This window comes from Pseudonaja textilis, unplaced genomic scaffold (assembly GCF_049901715.1).
Source record: "Pseudonaja textilis isolate UNSWEBS1 unplaced genomic scaffold, rPseTex1.2 PTEXCTG222, whole genome shotgun sequence".
In the NCBI taxonomy this organism is placed as follows: domain Eukaryota; kingdom Metazoa; phylum Chordata; class Lepidosauria; order Squamata; family Elapidae; genus Pseudonaja; species Pseudonaja textilis.
Genome location: NW_028262536.1, coordinates 10,387 through 23,123, shown reverse-complemented (window position 1 = coordinate 23,123; position 12,737 = coordinate 10,387). Strand labels below are relative to the sequence as shown.

Genomic DNA, 12,737 nt, shown 5'->3' with positions numbered 1-12,737 from the left:
TGATTGGTTGTCAGGCTCCCATGGGGCCACGCAGGGGCAACTCGGTAGGCTGTCCTGAGTCCCAGGCTTGGTTGAGCCTTTGCTGGATGATGACGTCATGAAAAAGGCTTTGGGCAATTCCTATTATAGCTTTACCTGGAGTAGATCTTTGTTACGTAAAATAGACTGGCCCAGGCCTTAATGGCCCCTCCCATTAACAAAGGTGGGGGTGAGTTTCTACTTCTGAGGTGAGTTTCTGCTTCTGAGTTTCTACTCTTTTTAGGGGAAATATTCTGCCTTTTGAATATTTCTTAGGATATTTCAATTTTCTAGGAGAGGGGTGGGTGCTACTTTCCTACAGTGGTTTTAATGTTTTCTTTTTACGCTGGAAGCAGCCCAGAGTTGCTTCAAAATGAGACGCGCAGCAAATAGATAGATAGGTTCTTTTCTGTTCTATTCTATTCTATTCTATTCTATTCTATTCTATTCTATTCTATTCTATTCTATTCTATTCTGAATTCTACTGTATTGTATTGTATTGTATTGTTCGGGTATTTTCCCACGTCATTGTAGTTGTGCTTTTAAAGTTGTAGCAACGTTTCGGCAGAATCTCATCTGCCATCATCAGGCTTCTGTATTGAGTTTGTCTGTGAATCAGACTTTTAGTCTGATGATGGCAGATGAGATTCTGCCGAAACGTTGCTACAACTTTAAAAGCACAACTACAATGACGTGGGAAAATACCCGAACAAAGCCGAATACCATATATATTATATTATATTATATTATATTATATTATATTATATTATATTATATTATATTATATTATATTATATTATATTATATTATATTATATTATATTATATTATATTATATTATATTATATTATATTATATTATATTATATGTGTGTGTGTGTGTGTGTGTGTGTGTGTGTTTTCTTAAGTTTTCGTGGGTACTTACATGTATGGTATTCAGCTTTGTTAAAACAGAAACTATAGAATATAGAATAGAATAGAATAGAATAGAATAGAATAGAATAGAATAGAATAGAACAGAACAAGAATAGAACAGAACAGAATAGAATAGAATAGAATAGAATAGAATAGAATAGAATAGAATAGAATAGAATAGAATAGAATATAGAATGGAATGGAATGGAATGGAATAGAATAGAACGGAACGGAACAGAACAGAATAGAATAGAATGGAATAGAATAGAATAGAATATTGAATATAGAATAGGAATAGAATATAGAATAGAATATAGAATAGAATGGAATGGAATGGAATGGAATGGAATGGAATAGAATAGAATAGAATAGAATAGAATAGAATAGAATAGAATATAGAATGGAATGGAATGGAATAGAATAGAATAGAATAGAATAGAATAGAATAGAATAGAATAGAATAGAATAGAATAGAATAGAATAGAATAGAATAGAATAGAATAGAATAGAATAGAATAGAATAGAATAGAATATAGAATAGGAATAGAATATAGAATAGGAATAGAATATAGAATAGAATAGAATATAGAATGGAATGGAATGGAATAGAATGTAGAATAGAATGGAATAGAATAGAATAGAATAGAATAGAATAGAATAGAATAGAATAGAATAGAATAGAATATAGAATGAATAGAATAGAATAGGAATAGAATATAGAATAGAATAGAATAGATAGAATGGAATGGAATGGAATAGAATGTAGAATAGAATGGAATAGAATAGAATAGAATAGAATAGAATAGAATAGAATAGAATAGAATAGAATAGAATTCTTTATTGGCTAAGTGTGATTGGGCAGACAAAGAATTTGTCTTGGTGCAAATGCTCTCAGGGTACATAAGAGAAAAGATACAGTCATCAAGAATCATCAGGGACTACAGTAATGAAATATGTAGATTTTTAGAAAATAATAAATATATAAAGATGTACTTTATTATATCTACAAAATGTTTTTAGGATAGATTTGGGAGGATAATATGAATTCTTATAAAATAAACTAAGTAAATTATGGTTATCTCGTAAAATACGAATGAATAAAACTATAGTCAAATGATTGATTAATCATGATACTAGGGTATTCAATTTTTGATTGATAATATGAGCTATTATGCAATGTAACTGTAACTGAAGACTACGAAATGGATGCACAAAATAATTTGTAAACCAACCGGCACACTGCTTGTATACTTATGGAAAAAAGTTTGATGTTTTTATGTTTTGTTTATGTTTATTTTTAAAAACCAATAAAATTTACAAAAAAAAAAAGAATCATAAGGCACAACACTTTATAATAGTCATAGGGTACAATCAGCAATCAAATCATACTAGGAAACAGTCAATATAAACCGTAAGGATACAAGCCACAAAGTTACAGCCCTACAGTCACAAGTGGGAGGGGATGGGTGATAAGAAGCGATGAGAAGATTAATAGCAATAGTAGTGCAGACTTTGTAAATAGTTGGACAGTGTTGAGGGAATTACACTGCTCAAAAATAAATAAAGGGAACACTTAAACAACACAATGTAACTCCAAGTCAATCCCACTTCTGTGAAATCAAACTGTCCACTTAGGTAGCAACACGATTGACAATCAATTTCACATGCCACACACACTACCGAGCCTCACTTTGACTTGTTTTAAGGACATCACATCAAAGTTGGATCAGGCTGTAGTGTTTTTTTTTTCCACGTTAATTTTGAGTGTAACTCCAAATCCAGACCTCCACGGGTTGCTCAAGTTGATTTCCATTGATAATTTTTGTGTGATTTTGTTGTCAGCACATTCAACTATGTCAGGAACGAAGTATTTAATAAGCATATTTCATTCATTCAGATCTAGGATGTCTTATTTTTGTGTTCCCTTTATTTTTTTTGAGCAGGGTATTTGTTTAGCAGAGTGATGGCATCAGGAAAAAAACTGTTCTTGTGTCTGGATCAGGGGTGTCCAACCTTGGCAACTTTAAGACTTGTGGACTTCAACTCCCAGAATTCCTCAGCCAGCTGGCTGAAGTTGAAGTCCACAAGTCTTAAAGTTGCCAAGGTTGGACACCCCTGCTCTCTGGTGTGCAGTGCCCAATAGTGTCGTTCTGAGGGTGGGAGTTGAAACAGTTCATGTCCAGGATGTGAGGGGGTCTCTAGATATTTTCACAGCCCTCTTTTGGACTCGTGCATATACAGGTCCTCCCTGGAAGGGAGGTTGGTAGGTAGTAATTGTTGTTTCTGCAATCCTAATTCCTCTCTGGAGTCCGTGTCTGTCCTGTTGGGTTGCAGAACCAAACCAGACAGTCATAGAGGTGCAGGTGACAGACTCAAAGGTGAAATATCTCCAGGAAGACAAACCAGCTCAAGAGAGCACCGAGGTCTCTTCCTGCCCAGAGTCAGTAAGGTGAAACGAGCAGGGTAGAAATTTAATTTAAAAACAACAACAAAATATAAATATGGGGCTTTTTTTGCCTACTAAAACCGAACTCGCGCTTAGCCCTTGGAGCAGGTGGGCTGAAGGGGCCTCCGCTGTCCATCTCCTCCCCACCGACCCACTCCTACCCCAAGCCAACCTGGTCTGGCCATTGGCAACGCCCCCTCCCCTTCTCTCTCTCCCCCCGCACCCCCCAACCTGCTTTCATTTTCGATTTCTCCCTGTCCGCCCACCTGGCCGGACTCCCTTCCTTGCGCCCAAAGTCCGGAGAGGTAGACGGAGCGCGGACGGTGCGGCAGGATGAGGTAGGTGGGGCGTTGGGGGGGGGTGTCGGAACGGACCCCCTCACCCCCAGGAACGGAAGGTGGAGGGGTCCCTGATGGGAAGGGGGGGGTCCCCCTGGATCCTGGGGAACGCCTCTCCCTGCAAACTAAGGGCTGGTGGGGGGGCGTCGGCTGCTGCAACCCTCTGTCCCCCTCCCCATCAATTACCTGAGCGCCCCCCACCCCAACAGGTGGTCCTGTGGTTGCAATACGAGCCTGTGGCCCCTGCTTTTCCGGGGGGGGGGCGGCCGGCCTGGGGCGCCTCCTGACTCTGCAGCGCTTTTGAACCCCCGAAGGAGCCGGAGCGAGAATCTGCGCTGCAGAGAGACAGGCAGCTGCCCCACAAGCCGACCCCCGACCCCCGACTCTCCAAGCACCCCTGTGCCCGTATCTGCAGCCCCCGAAGGAGCGGGAGCCTGGGTGGGGGAGGCGGCAAGGCGGGTGTGTTGCTCCCCCCCCCCAGAGACTCCGGAACACCCAAAGGCAGCTGCCCCACCCCAAACCCCTCCCCAAATTGCAAAAGCTGTTTAGCTCCTGCTGAGGCTGCAAAAAACCCCAATTCCAGCTGGGGTACCAACTCCCATACGGCCTGGGTAGACTTGGGACCCCCTTCAGAGCCCCTCCCCAGCAAGAGGGCCCGTCCACAACTCCCTTTGAAACCTGTAACAATGGAGTGTTAAGTTTATGTTTTACCAACAAAGAAATAAAAGGACACTACTAAAGGTCTACTTCAACCTGTTTAGCTCTCATCAGCTAGCCAAGCCCTTCTGGGATTCGAACCGCGGGTGAGGAAGGGTAGAGCTAACTGATTTAAAAAAAAAAATAGAATTCTTTTTATTGGCCAAGTGTGATTAGACACACAAGGAATTCATCTTGGTGCAAATGCTCTTCTCAGATACATCAAAGAAAAGATACATTTGTCAAGAGTCAAGAATAATCAGGTAGAACGCTTAATAATAGTCATAGGTACAAATAAGCAATTATATCACACTAGGAAACAGAATAGATCGTTAAGGATGCAAGCGACAAAGTTGCACTCCTACAGTCACAAGTGGGAGGCGATGGGAGATAAGGAGCGATGAGGAGGTTAATAGTGATAGTAGCGCAGACTTTGTAAATAGTTGGATAGTGTTGAGGGAATTACTTGATGGCGTTTGGGGAAAAACTGTCCTTGTGTCTAGTTGTTCTGGTGTGCAGGGCTCTGTAGCGTCGTTTTGAGGGTGGGAGTTGAAACAGTTTATGTCCGGGATGTGAGGGGTCCGTAAATATTTTCACAGTCCTCTTTTGGACTCATGAAGGATACAGGTCCTCCATGGAAGGCAGGTTGGTAGTAATTGTTGTTTCTGCAGTCCGAATTACTCTCTGGAGTCTGTGTCTGTCCTGTTGGGTTACAGAACCGAACCAGACAGTGATAGAGGTGCAGATGACAGACCCAATAGTTCCTCTGTAGAACTGGATCAGCAGCTCCTTGGGCAGTTTGAGCTTCCTGAGTTGGCGCAGAAAGAACCTTCTTCGTTGGCCTTTTTTGATAACGCTTTTGATGTTAGGTGTCCATTTTAGGTCTTGTGAGATAATAGAACCTAGAAATTTGAAGGTCTCTACTGCTGATACGGTGTTGTCTAGTATTGTAAGAGGTGGTACTATGGGAGGGTTTCTCCTAAAGTCTACCGCCATTTCTACAGTTTTGAGCATGTTCAGTTCCACATTGTTCTGGTTACACCATGAGGCAAGTTGTACAACAAACTGATGAGAGCTAAATAGCTGGAAATAGATCTATACTTCGTCTCTTTTTTATTTCTCCGTTGGGAAAAGATAAACTTAACACAAAAATAGTTTTGTCGCAAAAGCAGCTCCTGGATTGGGGCTAAAAGGCGAAAGCGGAAGCAGGGTGCCCCATCCCATAATTCGGTAGATTAGGTTGCCCTGATTTAAAAAAAAACACTTAATCTCCTCCCCCCTGAATAGCCAACAAAGCCAGGACACCCCGTGGCTTAGAGGTTAATACATCGTCCTGATATGTAAGCAGCCCAGGATTCAAATTCCAGAAGTGTATGGCTGTGCAGACAGGAGGTTAAAACAGGGTCCCTTCCTTGGAAGCTAGCTTCTTTGTAAGACCCCCCCCCCCAAAGAGGGGGCTCCCCAACCAAGGAGATCCCCTCGGAGAATCGAGGGTCTGCATCCTCAGGAGTAGCCAGATTTGGCCAGGTTTACATGCTCCGGCTGGCCTGAACGGCTCCGTTTGTGGTCAACACATTATCTGGCCAGGGCCTGGGATTCGACCGGTTCGGGTGAACTGGATGTCAAATTTGCATCTGGTTCGCCCAATCGGTAGTTGAACCGACTGGCTGGCCCCACCCACGTCGCCCCTCCCCTCCCGTGAGTCTACACACGGCCCATTTTCGAGGCAGGTAAGTGCAGGATACACGCGGAGGCTCTGGGAGGGGGGGAAGAAGTACCGGAAGTCGGAAAATGGGCCTGTTTTCAGCTTCTGGAGGGCCTCCGGAGCCTGGGGGAGGCCATTTTCATCTTCCCAGAGGCCCGAGGAAAGCCTTTGGACCAAAGATGACTTCCGGGCTGGTATAACCACTGGTTCTGTCTATTAGCGTCGTGGGCGTGCAATTTACGACCTGCTGAGCTGCCCGGACCGCTGAACAGCGCTGCGTGCAAGTGCGCAGCAGTTGGAAAAGCCCCGCCCCCTTTTTCCACCGCAGCTGTGTTGCGCAAAGCAGCTGCGTTTGAAAATGCAGGAATTAAAGGTCAGCTAAGAGCCCAGGCGGGTGGATGGGCCACAACAGCAGCAGACATAGAACCGGTTCTATGTCTGCTGCTGTTTGGAGCAACCAGTTCTACAGAGGTGGACAGAACCGGTAGAAGCCCAGCCGAAAAAGTGGCCCTCCTGGAAGTTCCGATAGGCCACACCCACCCAGCAACGGGGCAGCGAACCAATTGCTGGGATTTGAATCCCACCCCTGATCTGAGCCCACCTGACACACACACACACACACGCACACACAAACAGGGCAGGCGTGTTGTGGTTTGCCAGCAGCCGGTGCAGACGGCAGCGGAATCAGACAGTGGGGAAGAATGGGGACCATCCGGACGAGGGTCCTGCATCCGATACAGGGATGGGGCCAGGACCATCTGGGAGGGGGGTGCTAACTCCAGAGCCTCCGGAGTCTGGCAGCAGCGAGGAAGAGGACCCAGGGGAGCCTGTTCCCAGTGTGCATGTGCACAGAGCTGCCAGAAGACGAGAGCAGCTGAAATAAAAGGGGTGACTCTGGAGTAAGCCTGGGAGGCGATTGCCCCTCCATAAAGTATAAAGGTCAGGCAAAGATGATGAAACCTTTGCAGGAAGCAAAGTCATTTGTTCGGTTCAGATTCATTCTTGAAGCTCTTGGTACTTCGATTGGTTTTCTTTTTAGTTCATTTGATGCTTCTGTTCTTGGCAGCACTTCACAGAAAAGAAAGGTGGGTGCTTATCTCGAGGAACTGTTTGAGATTCATTACCGGCTAGGAATGAAAACAATTCCCAGGGTTGCATTAAAATAAGTCTTGTTTTTAAAATAAGTGTCTGTGTAATTATGGTTGAGGAAGCCTTGGTCAGAACAAGGCGTCCTTTGCCACTCACCCGGGCCTCCTCCACTTTTGTCTTCTCCTTCCCCCACTCTCCTCTCCCCCGCAGCAGACCCCTGAAGGAGAAGCTCCAGCGCCTTCAGTGTCACTTCACCTGGGACTTTGGGGTCAAGGACAAGATGAACATCCGACACATCTTGATTACTCTGGCTCTCCGCCTGGAGCACGGCCCCCTCTGCAACCGGGGCACCTACCTTGCCCTCAAGGCCTACCTGCACCACCTGGAAGGGAGCCCCAAAGAGGCCCTGGCCATCCTGCAGGAAGCCAAGGAGGTCCTGAGGAAGGAGCCTCAGGGGACCTTCTCACGCCAGGCCCTGCTGGTGTATGGGAACTACGCCTGGATCTATTACCACTTGACCGATTATGACAAGGTGGATCTCTACTTGGCCCAGATCCGCCAGATCTGCCGGGACCTATCCAGCCCTGAGCCTTACTCCGCCCCGATCCCGGAGGTCTACGCCCAGAAGGGCTGGTCCCTCTTGGCCATGGGCTTCCGGAATGGCCATCTGGCCAAGGAATGTTTCCAGAAGGCCCTGGAGCTGCAGGAATCAAGCGTGGAGCTGCAGGAGGGCCTGGCTTTCTCCGCCTTCGCTTCCTGGACACACTGCTATGACGAGAAGTTACAGGAAGAGAGCCAGAAGTTGCTGGAAGGGCTGATCTGTAGCCACCCCGAAAATTATGAAGCCAAAGTATACTTGGCACAGATTCTCTGTAGGAAAGATGATGAAAGGGCGTGGCATCTTGCCAACGATGTGGTGCAGAACAGTCGCAACCCGGAACTCCTGAGAATTGCCGCCAAGGTTTATAAGTTCCACTTTCTCTCCAAGGCCATTTCCACCCTCAAGAAGGCCATCTCCCTCTGCGGTGATTACTGTCTCCTGTACTACGACCTAGGCATCTGTTACATGGATCTCTTAGATCGAGGATTCGAGGGGAACCGAGCGGAGATCGTGGAGGAGGCCATTGGGTGCATCAAACGGTCTCTGGAAGTCAATCCTGAATCCATGTTTTCCCAGCTGAAGCTGGCGAAGTTGTACGGAGAACGGTGCCCGCTTTACGAGGAGGAGGTGTACCTGGGCATGATGGAGGCCCTGCCAACCGCCAGCAAGAGGTGCCAGCAGTCTTTCTATATTCATTGGGGGGATTTCCTCGTCCGGAAGAAGGGGCAGAAGCAGGCAGCGCTGCGGGCGTACGAGGCCTGCTTGGCGGTGCCCGGGGACCACCCTCTGGAGCGGAAGCAGTTGGGGCAGCGTCTGAAAGAGCTGGCCAGGGTCTTCCATTTTGAAGGCGAGACGGAACAAGAGAGAGTTGTCCGCCGTCTGCTGCATGAAATGGAAGCAAAGCATCAGGGGACACATCATTGATCTGCAGGACTTGCCTCACGCAACCCTCCCCAGGAGCCAGCTGGTCCTATCAGGGTGCTGCACCCCTGTATGGGTGCTGCCCCTTCGCAGCCCTGAGCTGCTCCTTCCTGGGGTGTTGCAACCAAACACAGTTGCAGTGATTTGCCCTTCTGTGGACAATTTCTCCTTCCGCGCCATTTTTTTTTACGGGCACGCACTTCCGGTCACGACCAAATCGGGTGACAACCGAAGTCGTCACCAGAGGTTCTACTGTATAACGTTTGTGACAATCTCTCTCTCTCTCCTTCTCTTCCCTTCCCCTCTTTAGTGCCTGAATACTCCAGGGTGCACATGAGTGGTGAGGTGGCCTATCTAGAGGCAGATATTTCTCTCTCTCTGAGCGCACAGAATTTATCTGCTGAATATAACTCCGCACTGGTGACAGGAAGGCATCCGGCCAGTAAATACTCAGTTCCATTGAGTTGCCCAGACTCCACCCCAATGCAAGGGATTAATGGGTCATTAAAAGGAGATGATTTACTACTCATAGTCCTTGTTGGGTATATGGATACACCAACCAGGTTTGGGTTGAATAAATATGTAAACCTAGGATTAAGTGTTTTGTAGCTTTAAGCAAGAAACTGCAATGTCATTGTGGGTGCGGTTGCAGGCAGCAATATAGGTAGGAAGGGAAACGTAATAGCTCCGGCTTCTGGATGCACCTGGTTCTGTTCCTGGTATGCTGCCTGCTGTGGAACGTCTGTCTGCTTGCTTTTGGAGGCTACTGTGCCAGATACCATTTCAACTGAACACAAGGACTGTTTGCCTAGTGAGCTGAGGATTCAGTGTTGTCTTTGAGAGAAAGGTATCGGGAGGAGAAGATTTACAAGCAGATAAGGACATTGTATGTACTGTTAATGGACTTGATAACTGGATGGATATACTGGATAATGATATATGGACTGAATGACACTTCTTAATCTCTGTGTGAATTAAATAACTATTTTATAACTACAAACAGTGTTTTTGTCTCCAGTGTGTGTATACTCTTGGGCCCACTCTCTCTCTCATTTGCCTGCCTGGCTTGACTGCTGCTGCATACTCTGCTAGGGGGTTTATCCCCAAACACTAACATTGGTTATGGGCCCAGCAGAGTGCACAGTCTAACTAACCAGGATATAGCAGTGAGAGCTGGTGTGAGTTGCACACTACTGTAAATACAAACTGTTTGTTAAATAGTTATTTTTCTCAAGAGAAATGGCACAAGTAAATTTGCCAAGTCTGTCCATGATAGCCAGACTAGATGGAACAAACTATGTTTCATGGTCAATGAAATGTAGTTTACTTCTACGAAGAGAAGGTTTGTGGGACATAATTACAAACCCACCAGATGTATCTAACTTAGATCCTAATGATGAAGAGGATGCAAAAAAGATACAGGACTATGAAAGAAAAAATGAGCAGGCTTTGTGCATCATAGGTCTCACCCTGTCTGACCAGCAACTCATTCATATCCGTGGAGTGGAAAATGCTGCAGACTGCTGGGATAATCTTAAAAGGATTTATGTTCGAGACAGTGTAGGAGCTCATATCAATCTTACACGGAAGCTGTTTAGAACACATCTTGAGATAAATGGAGACATGTTAACTCATTTAAACTGTATGAAAAGCATTTTTCAACAATTACAAGAAAAAGAGCTTATATTTAATGAGTTGCAACAAGTATACATTATACTGTCTTCTTTGGATCGAAGCTATGATGATTTTGTGACTGCATTAGAGGTATTGCCTAAAGACAGTTTATCAGTAACTGAGATTACCGGCAGGCTATTAGAAGAAGCCAGGAGAAGGTTTGAACGTGACCAGCTGAGGGAAGATAAGAATAAGGAAGAGAAATTATCTTCAAGGCCGGAAAGAAACCAGCTGTGTAAAGTAAAGCACCCGGAGGAAGAGAAGTTATCTTCAACGGCATACACAATTAAAAAGTGTTTTAATTGTGGAGGCAGAGGACATTTGGCAAGATTCTGCAAAAAAGAAAAAAGCCAGAATTTAAAGAAGCCAAAGAAATCCTTTGAACTGGCCATGTTTAGCAATTGTGATATGAAGAATAATAAGTGCATACTGGAGAGAGATAACAAAAAGGTAACTGCAGCTTTAAATGGAACATTATATGTCTTACATGATAGTAAGAAAGGGGAGGCACAGACTGTATTTAATAATATCAAGCTTCATGATGAATGTATCCATTTATTGCATAGACGTTTGGGGCATGTAAATTTTAAAATGCTAAAACGTACAGTGGAGTTATCTGAAGGAATAAGGTTAAAACCCTGTGATAAGTATTTGCGTTGTAATGTCTGTTGTGAAGATAAGAGTAAAATAATGCCTGCAAATAGGCTAAATGGTTTCAAAACTAAAGAACCTTTAGAAGTAGTATTTGCAGACATTATTGGTCCAAAGAAACCCAGTATGGGGGGTGCTCGATATATACTGAGCATTATGGACCATTACTCTAGATATGGGTTTTGCTACCTAATGAAAAGCAAAACTGAAACATATCAACATTTCTTCAACTGGTTAAAGTTTGCTGAAAGAAAAACCAAACGGCAACTTATAACCCTGGTGAGAGATAATGGCACGGAATTTGTTAATAGCAAATTCCAGAATAGGTTAAAGGCAGCTGGAATAGCTCATAAGACATCTGCACCATACAGACCACAACACAATGCATTTGTAGAAAGGCGAGGCCAAACATTGCAGGCGATGACCCGTACTATGTTAACTGATTCTAGGTTACCTGATTCTTTGTGGGGGGAGGCCATAATGTGTGCTAATCATTTATTAAACAATGTTGTTAACTCAACTACTGGTGAAATACCATTCACCATGTGGCATGGCAGGAAGCCTGATTTGAGTTACCTGCACACATTTGGTGCACCAGCATGGGTGCATATCCCTACACAACTCAGGCGTAAAGGGCAACATAGAGCTAAACAATTATTCTTCGTTGGTTACCAAGCTAACCATAGGGCATATAGATTTTGGGAGAAAGGCACATCTAAGGTGTTATGTAGTGCTAATGCCCAATTTCTAGAGCACGTAGGATGGGATAAGTTAGAGCAGGATAGCAATAACGAGGTAATTATTGAATCATACAGAAATCCCATTAAGTATCCCTGTAACTTTAAAAATAATGTAAAGCAAAAAGTACAGGAAGAAGTACTGCCCCTAGAGGAAGAAATAGCTGAGGATGAGGAACAGGTAGTAACTCAACCAAGCCCAGTAATACCCAGAAGAACTACACGTATTTCTAGACCGCCTGAAAGATACCAGGCTAATACAGTGTGCCAGGAAAATAGAATCCCAAATACTGTGGATGAGATTAAAAGATATCCTTCTAAAGAGAAAGAAAAATGGTATGCAGCAATGAATAAGGAATTGAGATCTTTGAAGGATATGAAAGTGTATGAAAATGTGAGATTACCTAGTAATGAAAAACCCATTGGCTGCAAATGGATTTTTAAAATAAAAACAGATAAGGAAGGAAACACAATCCATAAGGCAAGGTTAGTAGCCCAAGGCTTTAGACAAAGTGCAAAAGACTATGATGAAGTATTTGCACCTAGTCTGAAAGCAGCAACTTTAAGGGCAGCATTAGTGTGGGCAGCAAGCAAGCAATATATAGTTAACCATTTAGATGTGGAAACTGCTTACTTGCATGCTCCACTAAGACATACTGTGTATATGAAAAGGCCTAATGGATTGAAAGGTGACAATAATAATGATTGTTGGTTGTTAAAGAAGAGCCTTTATGGTCTTAAACAATCGGGCTATGAATGGAACCAGTATATTGTGAAGGAACTGAACAAAATAGGGTTTAAAGCTGGTTTAGCCGACCCATGTCTATTTAAGAGACAAAAGAATGGGAAAATATCATTATTATTGTTGTTTACTGATGATATTGCTCTGATAACTAAGACTAATGATGAAGCAAATGAAATAATAACATCATTAGCCAAGAAAATAAA

The 12,737-nt window shown here is 44.1% G+C and overlaps 1 protein-coding gene across 1 annotated transcript; it reads left to right on the top strand.

Annotated features, from left to right (window-relative positions):
- Positions 1 to 7,114: 7,114 nt before the first annotated feature.
- On the top strand, positions 7,115 to 8,767 carry LOC113454829 (interferon-induced protein with tetratricopeptide repeats 5-like). The gene has a single exon (XM_087918704.1). It carries the CDS (start codon positions 7,315 to 7,317, stop codon positions 8,728 to 8,730), a length of 1,416 nt encoding a protein of 471 aa, XP_087774830.1. The 5' UTR covers positions 7,115 to 7,314; the 3' UTR covers positions 8,731 to 8,767.
- Positions 8,768 to 12,737: the final 3,970 nt, after the last annotated feature.

Excerpts from the sequence above, each read along its gene's own strand:
- LOC113454829 (XM_087918704.1), top strand. The coding sequence starts at position 7,315 with ATGGTTGAGGAAGCCTTGGTCAGAACAAGGCGTCCTTTGCCACTCACC.